This window comes from Puma concolor, chromosome E3 (genome assembly GCF_028749965.1).
Source record: "Puma concolor isolate L17-30 chromosome E3, mPumCon1.1.hap2, whole genome shotgun sequence".
Classification (NCBI taxonomy): Eukaryota; Metazoa; Chordata; class Mammalia; order Carnivora; family Felidae; genus Puma; species Puma concolor.
The window spans coordinates 4,144,840-4,167,440 of NC_141682.1; the positions used below are offsets into that span (position 1 = coordinate 4,144,840).

Below are 22,601 nucleotides of genomic sequence, written 5' to 3' on the forward strand. Positions count from 1 at the left end.
CAAATCCGTCCCCAGGTCCTACAAATCCTCCCCGTGAACGGTTGCTGAAACGGCCTACTTGCCATCCTGGTGGCCTTTGCCTCACTCGGGCGACCTCCCTGTCTCCTGGGCCACCCCATCCACTCTCTATCCTGCTGCCCGACATCAGTCCCCCCTCAGGTGCAGCAAGCCCCGGGAAGTAGGCCTGCCCCTCCCCACCCCTAGGCCCAAGGGCCTCTGGGATCACGTTGGGCTCCAGTCCCTCTGGAAACCGTTTCCGCCAGCACCCTGCCTGCCCAGCCCAGCATTCCCCACCCACCATGGTCACCGCCCGGGGCATCGCCCTGAGCCTCCACCCAGTCTGCAGGTGGGAATACTGTGGCCACACCTCCCCCAGAACTACTCCTCTCTAGGCCTGCTGCCCGCAGCCTGGGGTTGTGGTGGGCATCGAGTAAGACTTTCTAAAGCACCAAGAGAGCCTAGATCGGTGCCACACAGAGGGGAGCTTCAGAAGAAAACACTGCTGAGGCGTTCGGCTGTTCCCTGCAAACTGCCACACGCCGCAGTTTGTTTCACGTTTCAGGCCCTAGTGAGCAGCGGACCCGCAGAAGGCGGTGTCGTCTGTGGTCAGGTAACCACCTACAAGTGGGACAATGGCGCTGCGGCCGGAGGCAGGCCGCCTCCTAACGGCACCGGGCACCCGGAATCCATCGGGGAGGACCTGGGGCCTTGAGGTGCTGAAGTCACGGGGTGCTGGGGGTTGCGGGGTTGCGGGGTCGCGGGGAAGGGGCGAGGTTCCGGGGTCTCGGGGTCCCAGGTCTCAAGGTTCCGGGGTCCGCAGCCCACTGAGGCAACCGCGAACCCACCTGGGCCCGTGGCGCGAGCGCTGACGGCCCCGCCCCCTCGGACTTGCTCCACCAAAGCCCATTGGTCGGCGGCCTGTCCGCCCCGCCCACGTGACGCGACACGTGACGCGACCCGGAAGTGGCGGGCTGCGGGCGGGGCTCCCGGAGTCGCCGGTGTTGGCGGCGGCGGCGACATGTTCACGGCGGGGGCCGAGAGTCTGCTCCACCAGGCCAGGTGCCCCGACCTTTCCCTGGGGGCTCTTGGCGGGGGGGGGGGGGGGGTGGTTGTCTCAGGCGACCCGTGCGTGGCGACTCCAAGCAGCCCTCCTGGACCCGCTCTAGCGACCAGGGGGACGGGGAGGCCACGCCGTCCAAGTCTGGGGTTGGGGGCCCGGGATGGGGCCCCGCGGACTGGCGAAGGCTTGTGGGTGAGAGCCACCCCCGCCCCACGCCCAGCAGGAAGTGTGACAGCCAGAAGCTCCCACATGCTTTGGGGTCAGGAGCACAGAGCCACCCAGAGGCTGGAGAGCCTGGTGGGACTGAGCCACAGCAGCGAGCACAAGCGCCAGGCTCAGGAGTTTGATACCATCGGAGGGGTGGGGGAGCCAAGGGAGGATTTTGCGATTTAGAAAGACGCCTTCCTGCGGAGGGATTAGATAAGTGGAGAAATTACCCACCTGTTTCTGGCCCCCAGCTGGCCCTGGATCGCCACTAACTCATCGGTAGCCCTTTGCCCACCAACTAACCAGTCATGAGACAAAGCAGAAAGGGGGCCAGGGCTAAAACGCCACCGTCATCAGATGGTGTAAGACTTGAAGCTACTTGTATCCAAAAAAATGCCCGTGGTCAACTTTTTTTAAAAACCCCCAAACTCGATCTGGCGCTGGACCGATTGGTGGGAAGGATTAGGATCGCTGAAGCCGCTGTAATTTAGTGAAGTGAGATCTTGAATGTGTATTAGGTTCTAAAGGCTGTGAACGGGGCAAAAATATGTGGCCAAAATGACCCTGCTGGGAAAGTGCCTCATCGATTTGTGGCCCCGTCTGTGTCTCCATCACTGTTGGGCAGATACTCCAATATTCAAGTTCCAATGTTACGGTTCTTGCTCACTTGAATTTAGGGGTTGTAGGAAGTGAAAATAGGTATCTTTAAATACCAGCCTCTCCCTCAAGATGCAACATGGCCACGCCCACGTTCTTGCCGGACGACACTAAGAGCAGACACCCACTCAGAACTTCAGTGGGTTTATTTCTCCCAACTCCCCTCTGCTCCTGGTCATAAATTTCGTGGAATGAAAGGCAGGATGACTAGCCCTCACCATCTAAATATTTCTCTCGCGCTGACTTGGACGGGTGAGTGTGGGTGGTTTGAAGGTAGAGTGTGGTTCGATATCCAAAAGTGAAATACACGTGTGATGCAATTCCCCTCTCTCAGCGTTTGAGGAAAGCTAGTTCCTATCACGTGTCACTGGTTTTCACTCTGTTTGGCTCTAATGAAGCCTGTGATTTGGGGGAGCACTTTAAAATAAGTTGCTGATGTCCGGGAGTTAGGATTTGGAGTGAGTTTTTGTTTCTGAATTCTTCAGAGCTGGAAAGCAAGGGTGGAAAAAGCGGCCAGGAGCATCACTTGTGAGCTGAAGACTGAGTGAAGGACAGGGGCTCTGAGAACGGGTGTGCAGAGTGCAGCAAGTCAGGGGCCAGTTCCAGAAGCTCCAGCCAACTGGAGGCTCTGCATGAGGAGATAACCAGCAAGGGATAAAGTCAGGGGTATTTCAGGCAGAAGGTCCATGCCCGGGGCGGGGGGCAAGAGCAGGGGAAACAGAACTGTGGGATTCTTAGAACAACTAAGGAAGGCCAGGGACCCTCTACTCATTGTTAGGGTCAGTAGGAGCTTGGCTCTGATGGCCCTGGGGAAGCCACTGAGGGGTTGGAGCAGACTGGGTTTTAGAAAGCATCCTGCAACATGGGGAACATGCTGGAAAGGATTCATTTGGGAGGAGGAGCCTCCCATATTATTTTGAGACGGTCTGGTAGCTTCAGTCCCATTAACCCGGTTAGAAACGACCTGGCCCGGCCTCTTGTCTTTCTGTGTCCTCCCCCCACAGCGCCGGTTACGTGGTAGGTCACCGAATCCGACTCTGGCTACGTCAAAGGGAAACAAAAATGAAAATGGGCTGGGAGGTGAGAGGGAGACCTGAAGTGGTGGCAGATTCATTGAGCTTTATCCGCCAGCCTCCAAGTAAGAACAGGAAAGACGAGATGCAGCCCCAGGACCCCAGGACCCCAGCTCCCGATGTCTGCTTAACCTTCTCATCAGTCCAAGTCTGGAGATGCCCCATCTGTAGTGGTTCAGATTTCCAGACTCTCCCGAGTTCGAGCATCTCATGGGTCCAGCGGGGATTCGGTGGCCTTTAGTCGTGGCTCGGGGAAAGATGGGGGCCTTCTCCGAGACCCCCCCCCACACCCAGCCACCCCGGAGGTCCCTAGGACCACGTCTCCTTGGCATGTTGTCTTCTCTTACCTTCTGGACTGAAACAGAACTTAAAACCGGCTTTCCATTTTGAGACTTTGTTCAATGTCTTACCAGTTGTCAAAGCTCAATAGATACTATTTTTAACCAGGCAGATTAAACTCTGGAATAGGAAGCTGTATGTAGTACACATACCTTACATGTCACTACACTTGTCCTTTAATACATGAGATTCTGCTCTTGTCCCAGAAGGTCAAGGCTCGTTGAGCGGATCTTTTGAAAAGCAACTTACTTCAAACTAAACCTCCCTTAATACGGACTCCTAAACCCAATCGGTTTTAGTTCTTCCGCTCCTGGGACAACCAAATCCGAATGCGTGTGGTCTCTATCGGGGCTTGCTGTCGGGAGTGGTGGTCTCCCCACGGCCCTGCCCGCCAGGGGAGGGGGGAGGGGACCCGGTGATGGCTGGGCCCCAGGGAGGGAGGGAGGAACCAGGCCGGGTAATCAGGTGGGTCCCCACGAGAGGCGGAGGTGCCACGGGATGGTAGAATCGCTCTCCCGCCCACACCCGGCCTACCCTGCTCGATGGGCGTTTCCTCCCGTGCGAGAGCTGCTCTGTCCATGGTTCAGGGCAGCACACCAGGTGGCTGACCTCGCTCTCTGCTCAGGGACATCCGGGACGAGGAGCTGAAGAAGTTCTGTTCCCGGGTCGTTAACCTGCTGCAGAAGGACGAGCTGGGGCCCGACGCCGTGGACGCCCTGCAGAGGCTCTTCCTCATCGTGTCAGCCACAAAATACAAGAGGAAGTGAGTGTGATGGTCTCTAGGGTGCTGCGGGCCCCGGGCCAGGCACCCGACACGAGAGGCCGCAGGCGGATACCCGCCAGCGCGGGGCAGCTTGGCGCAAACGTACGCGTTTGACGCTTGAGTCTTACGTCCACTTGAGCCAGTGCTGAAGGCCCTCGGATCCAGAACGTTCTCTCTGCCTGCCGGACGGTCCGGGGCGGTGGCCCCACAGGGGCTCCTATTGGGACATGGCCCCTGCTCACACGGCCTTGCCCCCCCCCACCCCCCAGGCTGGAGGACACCTGCGTGCACCTGCTGCAGGCCACCCTGTGCTCGCCCAAGTGCCCCGAGCAGCTCCAGCTCCTGTGCGCTTCCATCCTGAGAGAGATGTCGCCCCGCGACGACCTGAGCCTGTCCTGTGACCACATTCAGAGCGCCCGGCAGCTGAGTCTGGTGGCCTCTGTGCTTTTGGCCCAGGTAACGTGGCCGTCCCTGCTTAAGTGGGCCTCCCTGCCCTAGGTCACCCTGGGGTGCCGGCGCACGGCCCCTTTGCGGGCACCGACCTGCGGCACAGGCGGGCTCGGCTTGGCCTCCCCCTCCATTCGGCCACGTTTCCGGCTGTCGCTCGTGTACTAGTCCTCCGACACCTGTGTGCTTGTAGAAGCGACAGAAACACCTATCTCTCCTCATCCCCCTGCCTCCCCCCACTCCTCCTGCCTCCCCACCCCCCTGCTCCCCCTGCCTCCCCCCCCCCGCCACCTCCTGCTTCCCCCCACCGCTGCCTCCCCACCCCCCCACCTACCGCTTTCTCTTGCCTCCCCGCCCCCACTCCTATCTACCCCCATCTCCTCCTGTCTCCTTTTCGTCTCTGGGGAAGCAGCAGGGCTCTGTGAAGGCCAATCCAGGCCCCAGTCCTGGACACGGGTAAAAGGTGACGTCACCAAAAGAACGATGCTAGTAGAGCAGCAGCCTTCAGAACCGGACGGTCCTTTTCCAGAAGTTTTCAGACCAAAATGACTTGTCGCTCTCATGCCGACGTAAGTCACTGCTTTCCGGTCCACCTGTGTTCTGTTTGAAGGGTGACCCGAAGGGGGAGGTCAGGAGCGTGGGCCAGCGTGTCTTCAGGATCCTCGAGAGCCGGCAGCCCGAGGGGCCCAGTCCCAGGCACCTGCTCCCAGTCGTGTCCAAGATCACCCACCTCGCCCCGCACACCCTCCACGAAGGTATTCGTCCTCCCGGAGAGGCCCGTGCGGGCGGCGCAGAGGGAGGCGGTCCGGGGCGGCCTGGGGCACAGCACCCTGTCGGGAGCAGCTGCTTGTTTTCTAGAAAGACCTACGAGTGCCCTTGCAGCCCGCATCTGGGGATTTACGTATTTCCCACCTGTTATCCCCGCTCCCCCCCCTCCCCTGACCCACAGACCAGACCAACCAGCTCAGCAAGCGGCTGGTGGACTGGCTCCGCTACGCCAGCGTCCAGCAAGGGGTGGCGCACACTTCCGGAGGCTTCTTCTCCACACCCAGAGCCTGGCGGCAGGTGAGCCTGGGGACTCCCACCGTTCCTGTCCCTGGGCGGCCCCGGGCCACGTTGGCCGGCCTCGCCCGCAGGGTCCCTTCAGCTCCTCCCGTCTTTCCACCCGCCTTGGTTCCAGAATGATCCCTCTGTGTCTCCACTTGGGTGAGGGAGTTTTGGGTCTCACAGGGTCACGGCCCCCCAGCCCGGGACGTCGTGTGCCAAACGCGCCGGCGAGCATCGCTTACCTGCCGGGGCCGCGTCCACTCGGGCGCTAGCGTTTATGCAGGAACGGGACCGTTCCTGTCCCGGGGGCCGCCCCCACTTCTCGAGCGTGGACGGCCACACCCGGTGTGAAGGCGGGGCTCCCCCCCGCTCCCGTGTGGTCTCCGCCCTCCCCAGCCCGGGTCCCCACAGCGCTGCGCATCCTTCCTCGCCTCCCGCAGCCTGGCCCTGTCACCGAGGTGGATGGGGCGGTGGCCACGGATTTCTTCACGGTGCTGTCCACGGGCCAGCACTTCACAGAGGACCAGTGGCTGAACGTGCAGGCCTTCTCCATGCTGCGGGCCTGGCTGCTGCGCAGCGACCCTGAGGGCCCCAGCACCCCGGACGCAGGTGGGACGTGGTGGGGGAGCCACGGGAAGGGGGTCTGGGGGAGGCTGCAGGCGACGCCGGCAGCCCCGGCCGAGCCTCAGCGGCACCGAGAGGCCCTGCCCGGTCTGGGGCGGGATCCGGAGTGATCACAGAGGGCGGACGTCATCAGGGTGTCCGGAGAGCTCCCCCGAGCCCTTTCTCCTCTGCGGTCAGACCGGCGGTGTAGACCAGCTGGACTCGCGGGCGGAGACACCTCCGCTCCACGGGGGCGTGTGCTGAGGGTGAGACCGGCCCCGGTGACTGTCACGCCCCCGGACGGGCTGGCCTGGGCGCCCTTCGAGTGCCTCGTTGTCTTTTCCAGACGACAGGTCGGAGCTGGAGGGCTCCACGCTGTCCGTGCTGTCGGCCGGCTCCACCGCCGGCCGCCTGCTGCCCCCGCGGGAGCGGCTGCGGGAGAAAGCCTTCGAGTACTGTCAGCGCCTGGCGGAGCAGAGCACCCGGCGTGAGTCCCGGGGCCACGTCCCAGGCTGCTCGTGGGGCACGTGGGGCAGCCTCTTTTTCCCGGGGGGCTTTGTGTTCCAGACGTAGACCCCGGGGAGCCGGGCAGTGGACAGAAGCTGTCCCCGGCCCTCCCGGGCGTCTGTCCCAGTGTCTCGTCCGCCCCGGGGGCCGCTCTCTGCTCCCGGATGGCTCCCCGCCCTCTCCTCGAGCTTCCACGACAGTGCACCCCTCGTTCACTGTTGTGACGCTGACAGAGACCGGGGGACCGTCTTCCTTCTGCAGGAGCCCTGAGGAAGGGGGACTCAGACCTGCAGAAAGCTGTAAGTGCGGGACGGGCGGGGCACGCGGGGCTCCCCGGCTCCACCCGAGCCCACCCCGTGTCCCCACGTCCCCGCAGTGCCTGGTGGAGGCCGTGCTGGTGCTGGACGTGCTCTGCAGGCAGGACCCCTCCTTCCTGTACCGCACCCTGTCCTGCCTGAAGGCCCTGCACGCGCGCCTCTGCGGGGACCCGGCCCGAGTGCGGACGCTGCTGCCCATCGCGCAGTTCTTCCTGAACCACGGTGAGCCTCCGCCTTGAGCCTGGGCTCCCGGGGGCTGTCCGGTTCCCGGCCCGGGACAGCCTGTCTCTTCTCGCTCTCTGAGGGACTGTGAGCAGCAGGTAGTGTCGTTTTTTCGGCGGGTCGATGTAGCGAATGAAAAGGTAGCGACTTCACGCTGACCTCGGAACTCCCGGCCGTGAGTGTTCACCAGAGTTTCGTGGAAGGGGCCGTGGAACCCAGTACCTTCCAAAGAACGTTCCGCATCACGTCCCTCAGAGGGATCGGTCTGTAACCAGAAACTCTCGGGAAGAACTGAACGTAGTTCAGCCGGTTTTTCTCATGCGGGGTGGACACCCCAGAGCCCCTGGTGTCCCGGAGACACGTGTGGCCTCGGAGGCTTGGCCCGTGACCCCGAGGGACCCCAGCCAGCAGCAGAGGTGGGGACGCACCTGCCGGGGCCCCGGCCCTGACCTTGCTGGTGCCTTTCAGGGGAGGCGGCCGCGGTGGACTCTGAAGCCATCCTCCGGCACCTGCTCACCAGGACCCCCTCCGAGTTCTTCCACAGCCCCATGCTGGCCTTCGAGCTCACGTGCTTCTGCAGAGACAACCTTCCCCTGTTTGGCAGGAACCTGGACATTCTCAAACGGAGCTTCCCAAACCTCTTCAAGGCACGTGTTGTCGTCCTTGGCCAGAGCCAGGGGCTGGGGGCCGGGGGGTGGGGGTACAGGGTGGAGGGTGAACCGTGGGGCGGCCTGGGGGTCCGTGCGTCACATGGAAACAGCACCTACGCCAGGGGGGAGAGCCCTGTGCTGACCCCCTCAGAGGAACAGGGGGCCTGACAGCGGTTTATTCTCACGGGTTTGTCCAGATGGTCACATCCGGTCAGCCCTTCATCCGGGAGCCTTGCCTGCTGTGCGCAGCCCTTTGGTGCTGTTGACTTCCGATGTCTTTTGTGACCGGTCGTGGTCACTGCGTGGCCTTTGCAAATTCAGCTAGAGACACCGTCCTTTCATTAGAGGGGGAAAAAAATCCCACAGCAGGTGGAAAGAGATGACGTTGATTGTCGGGAGAAAGCGAACGCAGAATCAGAGCAGGGACAGAGGGCAAACAGGCCGGAGCGTCTCAGGCTCCAGGATCACAGGAGGGACCCTCACCCCTGCCGATGGGCAACCTGGGATCCAGGCGCCCTCCCTCTGCGGCGGCCCGTGGGCTCCCAGACGACGGCCCTGCTGCTGGGCTGTGCACCCCACACGGGCCCTCCCGTTCCCATCGAGCCGCCTCACTTGTCCCTGCAGCTCCTGGCCTGGAACAGCCCGCCGCTCACGGCCGAGTTTGTGGCTCTGCTGCCGTCGCTGGTGGACGCGGACACAGCCGTGGAGGTGCTTCATGCGCTGCTGGACCTGCCCTGTCTGACTGCGGCCTTGGACCTTCAGCTCAGGTGAGCCCCGGGGGCGTGCCTCGGCCCCTCCCCGCCCCCGCTGCTCTGCCCCGATGACAGCGCCTCCCTCTGGCTCTTTGCCTCCCGGTCGGCGCCATCCCCGGGCCCTGGAGCCCCCAGCCCGTTTCTCTCAGGTGGAGCCTCGCCCTGTAGACACCGTGCCCCGGGCCCGCTCCCATCACCCTGAGGCCCGCTGGCTCAGGTGCTGTGATATCCCGGAGACGTCTGCTCTGTCTTTCCACGAGCTAAGCCCGGCCTCAGGCACCTGCTTGTTCACAGGTTGTCGCCAGCCACATCCGAGAGGCCGCTGTGGGACCCCTCCCTCAAGATCCCCAGCTGCCTGGAGGCCTCCCGGGACCCCCAGTTCCAGGGTCTTCTCCAGTACCTGTTGCGTGCCACGGCCAGCGGGACCACGGAGAGGTGGGGGGACTCTGGGGTGCGGCACCGAGGCCTTGGGACCTGCTGTGTGCGGCCAGAGCGTGCTCCAGGGATGGTGGGACCCTGCTTCTGCCCCTGGGCCTTGTGCCTCCTGACGCGAAGAGGCAGGCGTGGCCGACCCCCCCCTGCCCCGCCACCCTGCAATGGCCACATCATGGGTGCTCCCTGGACGTGGGCCTCGTGCTCAGCTCCCTGCCGGCTCCCTGGGTCAGTCTTCGTGACCCTGCGAGGTACGTGCCGTGGAGATTCCATTGCACAGATGGAGAAACTGAGGCATAGCATGCCCCAGGAGGAGGAGCCTGGGGACCAGAACGGGGCATCCCGACTGCAGATCCCTCGCAGCTTGGCCCCACTCCAGCCCTCCCTGTGTTCCATCCTGGTGACGGGGGCAGAGCTGCGGTAGAAGACGCTCGTGGTGACACGTGCCCTGCTCCGAGGAGGCCGGTGTCACAGAATGTGGCCCGGGCCGTGGCGCTCTGACCGCCGTCTCTTCCCTCAGGCCCCGGCCCACCGTTCATGTGTTGAGGGCGTGTGTGTGGGCTCTGGGGAGCGTGTGGGCGGAGACTCAATGGGCCACGCTGTGTCCTCCAGGTTGGGGCCACTCCACCGGCTGCTGCAGCCCCTGGCCAGCTGCGCCCGTGTGGTCCAGTGCGCCCAGGCCGTGCCCACCTTGCTTGAGGCCTTCTTCTCAGCGGTGACCCAGGTGAGCCTCACACACCCACGGCCCCGGGGCAGCCCGGAGGGAGGACGGGCTGCACACGCGCGCAGGGATGGCATCCTCGCAATGGACTTCTGCAGAGCCTGCCTCAGCCAGAGTCACGGGGAAGGGTGGGAGCCGCGGTGGGGCCCGTCCTCCTTCCCAGAACGGGGGCCCTGGGACCTGCCCGGGACTGGCACACACGGCTGGGACCGGAGCAGAGCGTGGCGTGAGGTGATGTCACCGGGACCGGGACCGAGTCGGTCTCTCCCTCCTGACCCCCAGTTTGCCGACGGGGCCCTGACCAAACAGCTGGCGCTGCTGCTCCTGGAGAGAAGCGACTCCCTCTTTCAGGTGCCGCAGTACGAGGCCCACGTGCACAGGTGGGCCCGCACCCCACACCCCGCTCCCCACACCCCACACCCCGCAGCTTCAGTGTCCCCTCTCAGGTCCCAGCTCCGGGTCACCACTCCCCCTGTGGCTGACCTCCTTCCAGCTGCCACCTAGCGTCACCCCCAGGCCCAGCTACCGGGCCAGCGCTCCGTCCCTGTGTCCGTCCCTCCCCCCACGTCTGTGATCTCCGTGCTGGCCCAGGTCCCTCTCCATGGAGCCCTCTGGGCTGCCCGTTCTCCGTTCGGAGGGCCCGATGCACACGGGCCTGTGCCCAGGCCGCTCGCCAGCCCCGGCCTCCTCCCCGGGGGTGGAGGGGCTGCGGGTTCCTTTAGGGGCCAGAACTATCTGCACCCCGACCTGGTGCTCAGAGCCTTCTCTTTTGTCCCCTGGCTGCGGTTCTGGGTGAGGGGCCGTGGCCTGGGGCCTGGGGGTGGCCACGGCCCACCTGGGTCCTCCCCGGGCAGGGTGCTGAGCTCGCGGTTCCTGGCCCTGTGCGCGCTGCACCCGTCACTGGTGGTGGAGCTGGCGAAGGAGCTGCTGGAGTTCGTGGGGAGCGTGAGCGGGATCCAGGGCCGAGGGGCCATGCTCGCCTCCGTGGTAAGGCCGGCCTCCCTGCCAGCACCCCCGCTCCCGAGGCGGGCGGCCCGCAGGGGGCTGAGGTCTGTCCCTACCCAGGTGTGGGCCATCGGCGAGTACCTGTCCGTGTCGTGGGACCGGCGGTGCACCGTGGAGCAGATCAACAGGTTCTTCGAGGCCCTGGAGGCCGTGCTGTTCGAGGTCACCCAGTCCCGCCCGTCGGCCGCCCTCCCCAGGTGTCCCCCGCAGGTCGTCACCGTGCTCATGACCACGCTGACCAAGCTGGCCTCCCGGAGCCAAGACCTGATTCCCAGGTACGGTCGCGGCCGGACAGGGAAACCCACAGGCTTCCCGTGGGTAAGGGAATGGGCCCCGGATGCCTGCTCCGCGGGGGGAGGGCTGCTGGCGTCGCCGCCTCGCTTCTCCAGCTCGAGCCCCACGAGCTGGGGGGCCCCGTTCCACGTGCGGGGCACGTCTGCAGCGGACCTGGGTCCCTTCATCCTCAGGGTCTCTCTGTTCCTGTCGAAGATGAGGACCCCGGCCCAGAGCCCAGCCCCGAGCTCCACGAGCCGCGAGGAAGACGCGGGAGCCGTGCGCACGCGGGCCGCTGAGCTGCTGACCCTGCTGAAGATGCCCAGCGTGGCCCAGTTCGTGCTCACGCCCAGCACGGAGGTGTCCGAGCCCCGCTACCACCGCGACGCCAACACGGCCCTGCCCCTGGCCCTGCGCACCGTCAGCCGCCTGGTGGAGAAGGAGACGGGCCTCCTGCCGGGGTGAAAGGACGGTGACGAAGAGCCCGGCGTGAGGGCCGGGCCTCGGCTCCCGTGATCAGAGGGGACGTGAGGAGGCCCGGGTGGGTCTGGGTCCCTCAGTGCTTGCCAGGACCGTCACGTGCTCAGTCGGTGGCTCTTTGTGTCTCTCCCCAACCCTGGTGGGCCGTGTGGTAACACAGGTATAATTTGGGGCTGGATGGCATCTGCTTGGTCTGTTTCGGGCTGTTCCTGGTTTCGGGCAAGAAAAGGTACAGCAAAAATAAACCTCTTTCCGCAAGTATCTGTGTGCACAAGGCAGGGGCTGTGCGCTTTCCTCCACCCAGGGGGGCAAGGCCAGAAGTGGGGGTGCACTGCTGGTCTGCGAGACCTGGCCCTGGGGACCCTCGTGCAGCTACACCAGACACCGGAGGCCGTTCCTGCCTGCTCCGTCCCCACAGCGTCCCGGAGGTCCCAGAAAGAACCGCCGGAATACCGGCAGGGAGGAAGCAGGGTGACCCAGAAGTGCAGCTGCCCCCGGAAGGGCCTCGGCTCCGCGTCCTTTCTCGCCCGCCTCCTGCTACATGGGCCCTGGGGCCCCTGCCAGGTGGGCTGCAGGTGCTGCGACTTCAGGCCTACAGCCTCCTGCCGTTAAGAGGGGGCTCCGGCCGTGGTTCCCGGGGACCCTGACGCCCGCCTGCTGCTCGGAGCCTTAGAGCAAGTGGGGGAGACACGCTGGGTGTGGTGGGGCGAGAAACTGCCCCCAGCCTCGGCGCCTCCTGCCGTCAGCTTCCCACCTCGCACACCAGCTCCCTAGGCTGCTCCCCAGCTCCACCCGGTGCGAGGGGGCCCCCGGGCCACCAGGTGGTGCTGCTGCTGCGCGAGTCTCCGGGCCAGCCCCGCCCCCGACTCCGGCCACGCCCCCAGGCCCGGCCCCGGCTCCGGCTCCGCCTTCACCACGCCCCCAGGCCCGGACCCTGCCGGTTGGCCGCTCGGGCACCTGTAGAAACGGCAGCCGCGGAGGTGGGTGGACGCCGGGGAGTCCCGGACCCGGGACTGGCCGGGCGAGGGGTGCCCGCTTCTCCGACAGTCGGCCTCAGGATGACTTCCGGCAGGCGACAGGTGACGCGCCCTCGGAGCAGAGCGCCGGGTATCGCGGCGGGGCGCGCCAAGGGACACCCTGGTCCTCCCGGGATGGGGCAGACCCGGCTTTGCTGCTCCCCGCACCCCTTACCGACCCCGCGTGAGCCGCGAGCTTCAGGCCGGGGTCCGCGGACCTCTCCCTGTCCCGCGCCGACCCCACGTGGGCCTCGAGCTCCAGGACGGAAGGCCAGGGTTGAGAATATATGTTTTAGAGGAAAGTATTATTTCTGCAAGGTGCCTGCGGTGCCATCGTCAGCGCGCAGCTCGTCCGCACACAGTGTGGGTCCAAAACCTGCGTACTAACTAGTTGGTGAGCGCAGACTTGGAGGAGATGGGTTCCCTGCTGCACACAGAGCTCAGGCAACCCAGACATTGCTTTCGCGTGTTCTCGGCCGGGTGAGCTGTTGCGGTGCCTAAGCGTCTGGAGACAAACTACCCGAGTACCGATCCCGGCTGGCTCTGGAGGGGCACGCTGACTCGGTGGCCTCGATTTCTCGTTCCCCTGGGTTTGGGGTCCATACCCACACCCTTGCTGTGGCCTGATTGGGAGTGGGGGGGTGGGCCGCGGGTGGCCCGCTGATTGTGGGCTTGGCGGTCCCACCCGCTTTGGCGGACAGACTGTGGGCAGGAGTGATGGGGGTTGAAACGTGCTTGGGAGCTGGGCTCGGCCTCTTGGCTTTTGCTTTGTAAGGAGAACGTTCCTGGCTGGTCTGTTGGTCGAAGGGCTGGAGAAGCGTGGGGGCAGACCTGGACCCCACCTGGAGTGGGGAAGTACCTCTGGCTGAGCTGAGAGTCGGTGCCGTTGTTTGGAGACACGGAGCTCTGTCATTTGTTCCCCCAGAGCGTTATTGGGGTAACGGCTAGAGACAGAGAAAATCGGTCTTCCTGCACACGTTTCCTCGTCTCGAAAACGTGTTGATCGTCCCACCGTGTTGTGGCTGGGAGCAGTTCGTGAGCTATTGTGTGCAACGGGCCCGGGGAGCTCAGCCTGCCGTGAGCTCTGCTTTCGTCGCCTCTCCCCGGGCACCAGCTCCTGGGGGCCTTGAGGTATGTGGACCCACGGCCACGTGGCTCCACGCTCCGTCACCTCCTCTGCACAGAGCAGCGAGGAACCGAGACCTGTAATCCGGCCGGCCGTAGGCTGCCGCTGGCCTCTCTGAACTGGTGCCCTTGTTGCAATTCGGGGCTCTCAGAATTGATCTCTTGGGTTCAGTCATACGTTTCAAATGTTTTTTGTCTAGAGAGAGAGCACGCACGCGGGGTAGAAAGGCAGAATTTTAGGCAGGCTCCGTGTGTAGCACAGAGTCCAATGCGGGGCCCGATCCCCTGACCCTGGGATCACCACCTGAGCCGAAACCGAGTTGGACACGAACACGATGGAGCCACCCGGGTGCCCCTAGGATGAAACTCGTGCAAGTACATCTTACCCGGCGTCTGGGGCACTCAGTAGAGGGTGGTGCTTCCAACCAGGCGGAATCTCGGAGCCTCACGTTGAAAGGGCCCGGGGCAGACGCAAGCGCGCTTGTCTTCTGCGCCCACCAGAGGGCAGCAGGGAGCCGCGCCAGACCTAGGACACCACTCAGGTGGCCGTGCACCCTCCAGGAGACCCCTTTCCACGTGAGGGGCGGGTCTGCCACTGACCCGCCGGAAATCCCTTCTCCCCCAGGTGTCTGTTCCTGTCAAAGATGAGGACCCGGGCCCAGAGCCCAGCCTTGACTTGTGAGGACGACACGGGAGCCATGGGTACACTGGCCGCAGGACCCTGCTAAAGACGCCCGGCGTGGACGTGTCGGAGCCGCGCTATTACCGCGACGCGAACCCGGCCTCGCCCCCGCACGCGCTCGGCCGCCTGGTAGCCAAGGAGGTGAGTTTCCTGTCGGTCGGGAAGGGACGGTGACCAAGTGGACACCAGCCCCACGGCAGATTAAGAGCTTGGTACTAGGGTCGAGCCTCAGCTTCCACAATCCGAGGAGAAACTGGGAGGGGTCGTGAGTTGCGGGGAGGAGATCCGGGTACTCAGGGTGGGTAAAGCCCCTCACTGTAACTTTCTCAGGGAGGTTCTAGACCATTTCCTGGACGGGTGCCGAGCCTGTGATTACCAGGAGGGCCCCGCACCGGCGTGCCCACTGCCCCCTCCCCTCTGCTCGTTTCTGGGCAGGGTGGGGGGCAGACAGACTCCCTTAAAACCGCGATCCCGTGTCCTCCCAGGGTCTCTCCCAAGCTGGCGGGGAGGGGGGAGGCCCTGGGGACCCCGGCACGGCACCCCCCCTGGCTGCACGCAGCACCAGCCTCTCAGAGTACGAAAGATAGTTTATTGAATCTATACTTTTCCGTTAAAATTTTCAAACATAAAAGCTCTGTAACAAACGTCACAACTTCGTATCGTCTGTCATATAAATAAAATATACACTAAGATGCACATTATCCACGGCAGGGGACGCGACCACACGGCACGGCCGCCACAGCTGTCCCTCCAGCCCGCCCTAGGGAGGTGGGGTGCGGAAGCGGATCTTCTTGGCCGTCTCCACGTCAGATTTGGCAACCAGAAAACGCATCTTCTTTCCTCCGTGTCGGATCAGGTCCACAGCCCTGAAAGCCGGCCAGGGGAGACGCGTGGTGTGGCCGACTCGCCACGGGTCCAGCCTCGGGGTGCGTGGGGCTCCTGGGGCGCCTGGGTTGGGGACCCCCCCAAGGGGCCCCGCTGGGGCTGCCGTGTTGTCAGAGGTCGAAGAGTGGGCTGGGGGCCGAGCCCGCGCGCTCTCTCGTCTAAGATGGGGGCCGGGGCTAAGGGGCCCGGGCTCCCCTAACGGCTGGGCGGTCCGGGCCCAAAGGCAGGCGTACCTCAGGTAGCCGACGCCCATCAGGCTGCTGCCGTTCACCTCGAGGATGCGGTCGCCCAGGGCCAGCCGGCCGTCGGCTGCTGCGGGGCTGCCCGGGAGCAGTGTCTGGATGTAGAGCCCGGGGGCGCCCAGCGGCGTGTGCTGCAGGCCAAGTAGCAGCTCAGGGCTGGGCTGGGCTGGGCGGGCCCCGGGCGGGGGGGGGGGGGGGGGGGGTCGCTCTCGTGGCCTCCGGCATGTCCACACGGGCAACACCGGACAGCACCCACCCCCCACCCAGGCCCGGTACCCGGAGTTCTGAGGACAGAGGGGACACGGCCGGCCGGGGAAGCGGCCACCGAGCTGCCCCACTGAGCCCGGTCCCGAGCCCGCGGCCGGCCCTGCCCTGCCCGCCCGTGGTCTCCCAGTGACCGCGCGAGCCGTGGGCCTGCGTGGGGCTGTCCTGAGCAGGAGGAGCCCAGGGGGCCGCTCACCATCCCGTCGATCAGGCCCATCCCCAGGCCGGAGGGACCCCGCTCCAGCTCTACCACAAACACGTAGCAGAAGTCCTCGGCGCTGGAGCTGCGGCTGGAGAGGGCTGGCGGGGGCTCGTCCGCCGGAGCCACGCCGTCTCCTGGGCAGGTGAGAAGAGACGCCGCGGGTGGAAGGGGAGGTCGGCTCGTGCCGTCGCCACTGTACTGTCCCGCCCTGTCCCCACCCAGCGGGCTCCGCTGTTCCTCCACAGGGAAATGCTCCCGCGGCTCCGACAAGATGCCCATCTGGGCACAAGGGGGGGTGATGGATCCCGGCCCCGCCTATGGGCCACACCCCCACGTGCCTGTAAAGGGTGTGCGTCCTCCCTCCTCGTGACGTGACGGCCCTGGGATGGCAGCCCCTCCCAGAGCCTGGCTGTTTCCAGAGGCTGAAAGGTGGGCTCTGCTCCAGGTCCCCCTTCCCCTCCCTCTGCCCGTTAAGCGGTGACTCCGCCTCCCTTCCCCCCCCCCCCGCCCCCGTGTCTGACCCCGCCCCTGCCGGAGCTGGGACTCGTCAGCTCTGTGGCCCCCCCACCCAGGGTCCTGTGCCTTCTCTCCCCACAGGTCAGATCCGGCCTTCGGGCAGAGCGTGTGGCTGCAGTCCCCTCACCGGCAAGCAGGTGCCCTGCCTCAGGCCCGGATCTGCCCAGGTGACCCCTGGCCTTGGGGCACACCCAGAGTCTGCAGGGGCACTGCCGGGGGCTGCTCTGCCCTGCACTTCATGGCCCCCCCGGCCCTCCCCCCCCCCCCCAGCCTCCTACCTGGTGCACACCACCTGAGCCGTCCCTTCCTCCACCCTGGGGGGAGGGACCTCGTCCCACAGGCGGCTGTGCGTGCACCCTGTGCCCTTCGACGGGGGCCTGAACCACCCTGCGCCTGCCTCACGTGGCCCCTAGAGCCTGCCCAGCATGGGCTACGGGCGTTCGTAGGCAGGTACCAGAAGCCCAGGCCAAACGTGCCCCTAGGGCCGCACGGTTACAGTGACCCAAAGGGGCCCCGCCCAGGTGCCGGGGGGAGACTGGGGGCTGTTGGGAGCCTGGGGACAGGTCTTACCTTCCCCAGCTGCACCTCGGGGGCCACTCTGCCCGCTCGGCCTCCCTTCCGGGAGCGCTTTCCCACAGGTGCCGCCGGGCTCTGGCCAGTCGGGGACAGCGGGCTCGAGGCCGAGCGGGGGTGCCGGGAGGCGTGAGCAGGCACGAGGAGTCCACGTGCAGGACGCCAGCCTGGGGGCCCCCGCGGCTCTGCCTTCCTGGAGGGCCCTGTGCGCGGGGAGCCCCCGCAGGAGGAGGAGGAGGGCGCACCGGGCCGGCTTCACGAGCTCCCCTGGAAACCAGCGGGCAGCTGTGGCCCCCCGGGGGCCCTTCGGGGGTGGGCTGCGGGCCCTGGGGGTGGGGGGACAGGGACGAAGGCCTCAGGTGCCCAGCGGCCCGCCACAGTGGGAGACCCCAGGGGCCACCCCCGCCTCTGGGGACCCCCAGGGGCCGCAGGGGCAGCAGCCAGGCCCCGTGCTGGCTGCCCTCACCAGCCCCGTTATCAAAGCCAGAGCAGCCCCGGTACCTCACGGCACCCCGGCTGGGAAGGCCCGGCGCCAGGGCTGGGTTTGCTCCGCAGGCTCCACAGGAAGTGGCGCAGGTACAGAAGCTGCTGGTAGACGCCGGCGTCCGGGCAGTCCGCTTCCAGATTCACCTGGAAGCCCTCGCTCGGCAAAACGATGGGCGGGGGGTTCTCGTAGGACTCCAGGACGTCCTCTGCCGACGGCGATGAGGACGGTGTGACCGCGCTGGCCAAGAAGAAACGCCCGGCCCCTCCCCGGGCCCACCAGCCACCCCCCCTCCTGACACTGCAGGTACCGGGGACACGGGAGCATGGGACCCAGGCGAAGGCAACCCGCCCAAACCACACTCTGGGCCCTTCTGCGTCCCAGTGAGCACCGAGGAAGAGGCCCGAGCTGCCTCACCCCACTGCCCCGCCCCCAACTCCCCCTGCCTCTGTACCCCGCACCCTGTCCTTCTGGTGCTCCCAAGGCACATGGTGACTGCATCCCGCACGGTCCCCAGGACCCTGAGTCCCAGAACATGGGCATGCTCAGACGGCGGGAAGGCCAACACCTGCACCAGCTCTGAGCAGAGAGCCCACCCGGGGACAGGCCCCGGTAGTGAGGAGGGGCGCGAGGGGCCAGCGGGGCCCAGAGTCCTGCTCCAAGCAGTCCCTCCCACCGGCCATGCCCTGGGCGACGGGGCACGGAAGAACCGAGCCCGAGGCCCTGTTTCCAGCCGTATCTTCTATCTTCTGTTAATTGTCGTTACGTGCATCATGCTAATAATGAGACGTGCATCTGTTCGTGAGAAACGTTACTTGCACGTCCACGTACGCTGCGTGTGAACAGACATGGGTGCGGGGCCCACACACCCTCTTGGCACTCAACGCCGAGACCCTGTTCTCCTCCTGGTGGGCTGTGTGCACCAAGCGAGGCCCTGCCTTCAGTCCCCATGTTGGGTAGGACCTTGGACCTGACCCCAAAGTCGGAACCGGGCTGTGGGCTCCCTGACCTCCATCTGTGATAGCCTCCAGGGCACCAGGGTGGAGGAGACAGGCTCTGTAAGCTCTTCTAGAAGTACCCCCACGGCCCCTTGTTCCCGCCTCTGATCAGGCTCACCTGACTTGAAGGCCTCGGGGCTGTCCCGGGCATCGGGCTCCCAGGCGCTCATGGGGCCCATGGCGGAGGCCAGCTGATATTGTGTCAGCAGCCGGTGCAGCTGCGCTGGGCTCAGGGCGGGGAACGCGGCCCTCAGGCTGGCCCAGCTCATCTGGGTGACAAGAAGGAGCGTGTGGTCAGAGGCCCCACGCGCACCCCCCCCCCCCGCCAGGGAGGACCTTCTTCCTGGGGGCCAGGGTACGGGGTCCGAGCTCCCCACCGGCACACCCCGGGCCGTGGCCCCCGAAGGGCCGGGGGGTGGGTGGCCGGGGGAGCGCCAGGTGGGACGGCCCTTCTGGGGAGCGGCCAGCAGGCACCACCCCCAGGGCTGGGTCCCCTGAACGTGCCTCCCCCCACGGCACCGCGTGGGGTGAGACGCCAGGAAAGGAGCCCGGGGATCTGGGGATCTGGGGATTCCTGCCTCACGGTATGAAGAGATCCGACCCCTAGAGCTGAAGACGCGCGTGAAGGCAAAGCCTTCCAGGACAGGGAGGCCTCCTGGCGGGGGACGAGCAGCCCAAGAGAGAGGAGGGGAGAAGGGTGGACTCGTGCTCCACAAAAGAAAGCGGGCACGGTTCCCCGCGACCCTGCTCTCCATGGGCCAGGGTGCCCCTCCTCCCTTGTTTTCTGGAAACTTCTCTCCAATTCTCTGAGCTAATCCCCATTTTTGTGACACAGACGCTCCAGCAGCTTCCTGACCAAGGTTTCCCGAGGACCACTGCTGACCCCGCAGTCGGCGGGCCGGCCCACGCTGTCGCCCTCCACGGCGGGTATCCCCGGCTTCTGGCGTTGCTCTTGAAAGTCGGAAACCACGCTGAGGGCTAGTCTCCGGGACGCGTCCAGTCTTTATTCTTGTGGGAATTTCACGGGCTCCTCTGGCCCACGGTCTCCACACGGCAGCCCTGGGCTTCTCTGTGCAAGTGCAGCCACGGAACTGCTCAGCCATCGGCCACGCTTGCCAGCACCTCGGGGCAGGTGGGTCTGGGGGTGGGCGCGGCCATCTCTGACTCCCTGGCTGCCAGGTCCCCGCTCTTTCCCGTCCCGTCTGGCCTCCTCTCCTCGGCTTCCCTCTAGCTTCACTTTACTGCCAAGGTCACGAGGCCTGGGCCGTGGGGGGGCAAGTGCCTCCAGCAGAGGAACAACCGTTTCCTAAGGCTACTTTGGTGGGGGGGGGGGAAGTAGGGCCGCAGCTGGGAGCCCCATCCCCCCAACACCGGCTCCGTTCCTTCTGGTTCTCCCAGGTCCATTCTAGAATCCAGACTTCCTTCCCAGGGCTGTTCCTTGTCTGGGGCTGGTGTCAGGAGGGTGCCAGCCATCAGGCCCAGAAGCCACCAGGAGGGACCCAGCACGCTCCCCTGTCCTTCATATCATCTGTCTACTGTCTGGGAGATTTCCTGGACTGTCTTCCAGTCTTGCCACGGGACCCTTTCTCTTTACTCTCAGGGTTCGAATTTCCAAAAATCCTTTTGGTTCTCTTATCTGTAGGAGAATATAAATTGTTAAGTTTTTTCTCCCGGAAAAGCTTTGCACGCTCAGAGTGGTGTTCACATTTTTTAAAGGGCTTAAAACAACGAAGAATTCTGGACGGCAACTGTACGTGCCCCACAAAGGCTACATTACCTACCCCCTGGCCCTTTACAGAGAAGTCTGTCGCCCCAGGATCTGCGTCCTCCAACATCCGGCTCTCGTGCGGGAAGCGAGCAGGTGCTCAGTCTGCCAGGCTGGCTCGTGGTGGGACAGATGGCCACGTCCTCCAGCCTCTACCTTGGTGTCACTGACGCCAGCGTTGTCCGGTCAGCCCCGTGACAAAGAGCACGGGGCCTCCCACACGCAGCAGGTTCTCTATCCTCCCTCAGAAGCCCTCCTTTTCAGGATGACACTTCTGGTGTCAGGATGACACCCTGTCTTAAATGTTCCAGAAGTAAGCACAGGTGTTCGGCCAGCGCAGGGGGAGGGCCGGCCCGGCCGTGCGGGAAGGGGCCGCTAAGATCCGAAGCACACACAGAAACCGCACAGACGTGAAGCACGACAGCCTGTGTTCCCAGCGCAGGGCAAGAGCGGGGAGCGTGTGGCCGCGCGAGGTGGCCGCGCGAGGAGGCCCCTGCCGGGCAGGCCTGTCCCCCACTGCAGCCCCACTTGGCCCACTCTTGCGTTCCAGACCCCGGGCATCACCACCTGTGCCCCTCTGGGTCCGACTGTGGCTCAGCCTCGTATTTAACGTTGGCCTGGGCATTCACGCTGCTGTGTAGAATTTTGCTGCAAGGAATTTTCTCGATTTTTTCAACATTTCAAGTATTTACTATATGCGGGCCAAAGGCTCGAACTCACAACCCCAGGATCAAGAGCCGCACGCTCCACGGACCTTCAGTCCCCGCCGGCCCTGTTATCGAGGCTCCACGTCTTCCGTGGGCAGTCACCCCCCGGCCTCCGCTTTCCGGCCCCCGCGGTGTTTCTCCTCCCCGGGCCTGCTCGGTCCCTGTGGGCTTACGCTTTGCTTTTGCGGAGTGGTATTTGGGGAGGAGGCCAAAAGCATAGGTTCAGGTTGCAATCTGCAGGCAGAGGTCCCCATCTTCTGCATTGTCTCTAGTGAATTCCTGCTGCGCTTTTAGAATTAGAAGAACAAAATCAAGTAACTCAAAAGACGCTGGAACAAGCCGTGGCTCCCAGCACGTGGCACGTTCGGTCTCTGCCGAACCATCACCGGCCGTGGGACCGGGGCTTAGCCAGCAGGAAGCAACTGTCACGGGAGGTTGAAATGAGACGACGCGCTATGCGGGTCACACCTCGGAGGTGCTCGGCAAGGCAGCCGCGGCCACCATTACTAAGAGCGACAGTGACGACACCCAGGTTTCTGTGCTGCGTCCTTCAGTGGAGGGGAAGCGCTCCAGTTTTACAGCAGACGGGAAGGTCCACCGTCCCCCCAGACTCGCATCACCCCTCGGCACACGCGGTGTCCTGCAGGCAGGGAAGGACACGCTGGTTTCATTGAGCATCGGTGACGACCGTCCGGTAGCTCCCGCGGGAGGGCACCGTGACATACTCGCTTCCTGTCATTCTTCCCACAGATGACCGTGCGCGCATCCTCTGCGGTTCTGGGGGCTCAGACCCCGAGCCGGCGTCGGGCCCACACCCGGGACTCAGCAAGGCCGGTGTGGGTCGTGCGGATTCAGTTCCTCGTGACGATAGGACGGAAGTTCCCCTTTCTGCACTGGCCCACAGCTGAGGGCTGTTCCCAGCTTGCAGAGGCCACGACGCCCCAGGGTCCCTCTTCAGAGCCAGCCGGGCGGTCGGGGCCCACCTCCTGTGCTCCATCTGACCCATCTGTCTGCCCCTTTAAGCACTGGCGTGGTTAGCCCGGGCCCACCGGACAGGGTGATCTCCCCATCTCGGGGTCCGTGCAGATCCCCCGTGCCGTGTGGGGTCGGGGACTGGGGACACAGACCTCCGGGGGGCCTCATCCTGCCTGCGGGTGGGACCAGAAGCGGAACGGAAGCAACACCGCAGGGTCTCAGAAGCCCCGAAGCCACATCCGTGGCCCACGCCTGGTCTGTGAGCTGGCGACCCCAGAAGTGACACCTCGTGAGCTCCTCCTACCTGGATGAGCTGGGCTCGGGGAGTGGCCAGCAGGTTGAGCGTGCAGGAAAGCTTCCGGAAGAAGTGTTCCCCGGCGTCCCCACAGCCGGTGCTCCTCATCCACTCCAGGAGCTGTTGCAAGCGGGCACAGGCCTGGACACCTCTGGGCCAGTGGAAGCAACTCAGAGAGGGGCCTGCAGGGGGAGGGAAGGGGACGCCGTGCTGGCCGCCTTCTCCCAGGGAGGGCCTGTCCTCTCCACCTGCGAGCCTCTGACAAGGGGCCTCGGCACCTGCTGTTGGTTTCCAAGGCAACCAGCCCGCTTCTGGGC

General features: G+C 64.9%; 2 protein-coding genes and 2 long non-coding RNA genes across 5 annotated transcripts in view; 3 read left to right on the top strand and 1 right to left on the bottom strand.

Moving 5' to 3' along the window:
* Positions 1 to 949: 949 nt before the first annotated feature.
* Positions 950 to 11,816, top strand: AP5Z1 (adaptor related protein complex 5 subunit zeta 1). Its single transcript, XM_086691832.1, has 17 exons — positions 950 to 1,059; positions 3,962 to 4,099; positions 4,369 to 4,555; positions 5,157 to 5,301; positions 5,496 to 5,611; positions 6,034 to 6,202; positions 6,543 to 6,683; positions 6,965 to 7,002; positions 7,080 to 7,242; positions 7,711 to 7,889; positions 8,517 to 8,659; positions 8,939 to 9,079; positions 9,689 to 9,800; positions 10,080 to 10,177; positions 10,652 to 10,784; positions 10,863 to 11,077; positions 11,270 to 11,816. Exons 1-17 carry the CDS (start codon positions 1,019 to 1,021, stop codon positions 11,538 to 11,540), a joined length of 2,430 nt encoding a protein of 809 aa, XP_086547958.1. The 5' UTR covers positions 950 to 1,018; the 3' UTR covers positions 11,541 to 11,816.
* Positions 11,817 to 13,182: 1,366 nt separating this feature from the next.
* On the top strand, positions 13,183 to 15,224 carry LOC147572868 (uncharacterized). The gene is made up of 3 exons (XR_015245372.1): positions 13,183 to 14,071; positions 14,322 to 14,519; positions 15,090 to 15,224. It is a non-coding gene; the product is annotated as an uncharacterized LOC147572868 (long non-coding RNA).
* RADIL (Rap associating with DIL domain) overlaps positions 14,948 to 22,601 on the bottom strand; it is a 129,142-nt gene continuing 121,488 nt past the window's right edge. Inside the window, 8 exon segments of the mRNA XM_086691831.1 lie at positions 14,948 to 15,244; positions 15,497 to 15,636; positions 15,966 to 16,105; positions 17,058 to 17,175; positions 17,177 to 17,386; positions 17,562 to 17,752; positions 18,661 to 18,811; positions 22,294 to 22,466. Coding sequence (XP_086547957.1) covers positions 15,139 to 15,244; positions 15,497 to 15,636; positions 15,966 to 16,105; positions 17,058 to 17,175; positions 17,177 to 17,386; positions 17,562 to 17,752; positions 18,661 to 18,811; positions 22,294 to 22,466 — 1,229 coding nt within the window. The 3' untranslated portion in view covers positions 14,948 to 15,138.
* On the top strand, positions 16,009 to 21,342 carry LOC147572869 (uncharacterized). 2 transcript variants are annotated; one of them, XR_015245371.1, is made up of 4 exons: positions 16,009 to 16,113; positions 16,569 to 18,500; positions 19,378 to 19,674; positions 19,972 to 21,342. It is a non-coding gene; the product is annotated as an uncharacterized LOC147572869 (long non-coding RNA). The 2 variants fall into 2 exon arrangements; XR_015245370.1 differs by having other exon boundaries at positions 19,378 to 21,342.

What these genes read in the sequence shown, in the direction of transcription:
- AP5Z1 (XM_086691832.1), top strand. Translation starts at nt 1,019, where the DNA reads ATGTTCACGGCGGGGGCCGAGAGTCTGCTCCACCAGGCCAG. An exon ending in CCTCTGTGCTTTTGGCCCAG is followed by an intron (nt 4,556 to 5,156) that starts GTAACGTGGCCG and finishes TTCTGTTTGAAG; the next exon opens with GGTGACCCGAAGGGGGAGGT. An exon ending in GGCGGAGCAGAGCACCCGGC is followed by an intron (nt 6,684 to 6,964) that starts GTGAGTCCCGGG and finishes TTCCTTCTGCAG; the next exon opens with GAGCCCTGAGGAAGGGGGAC.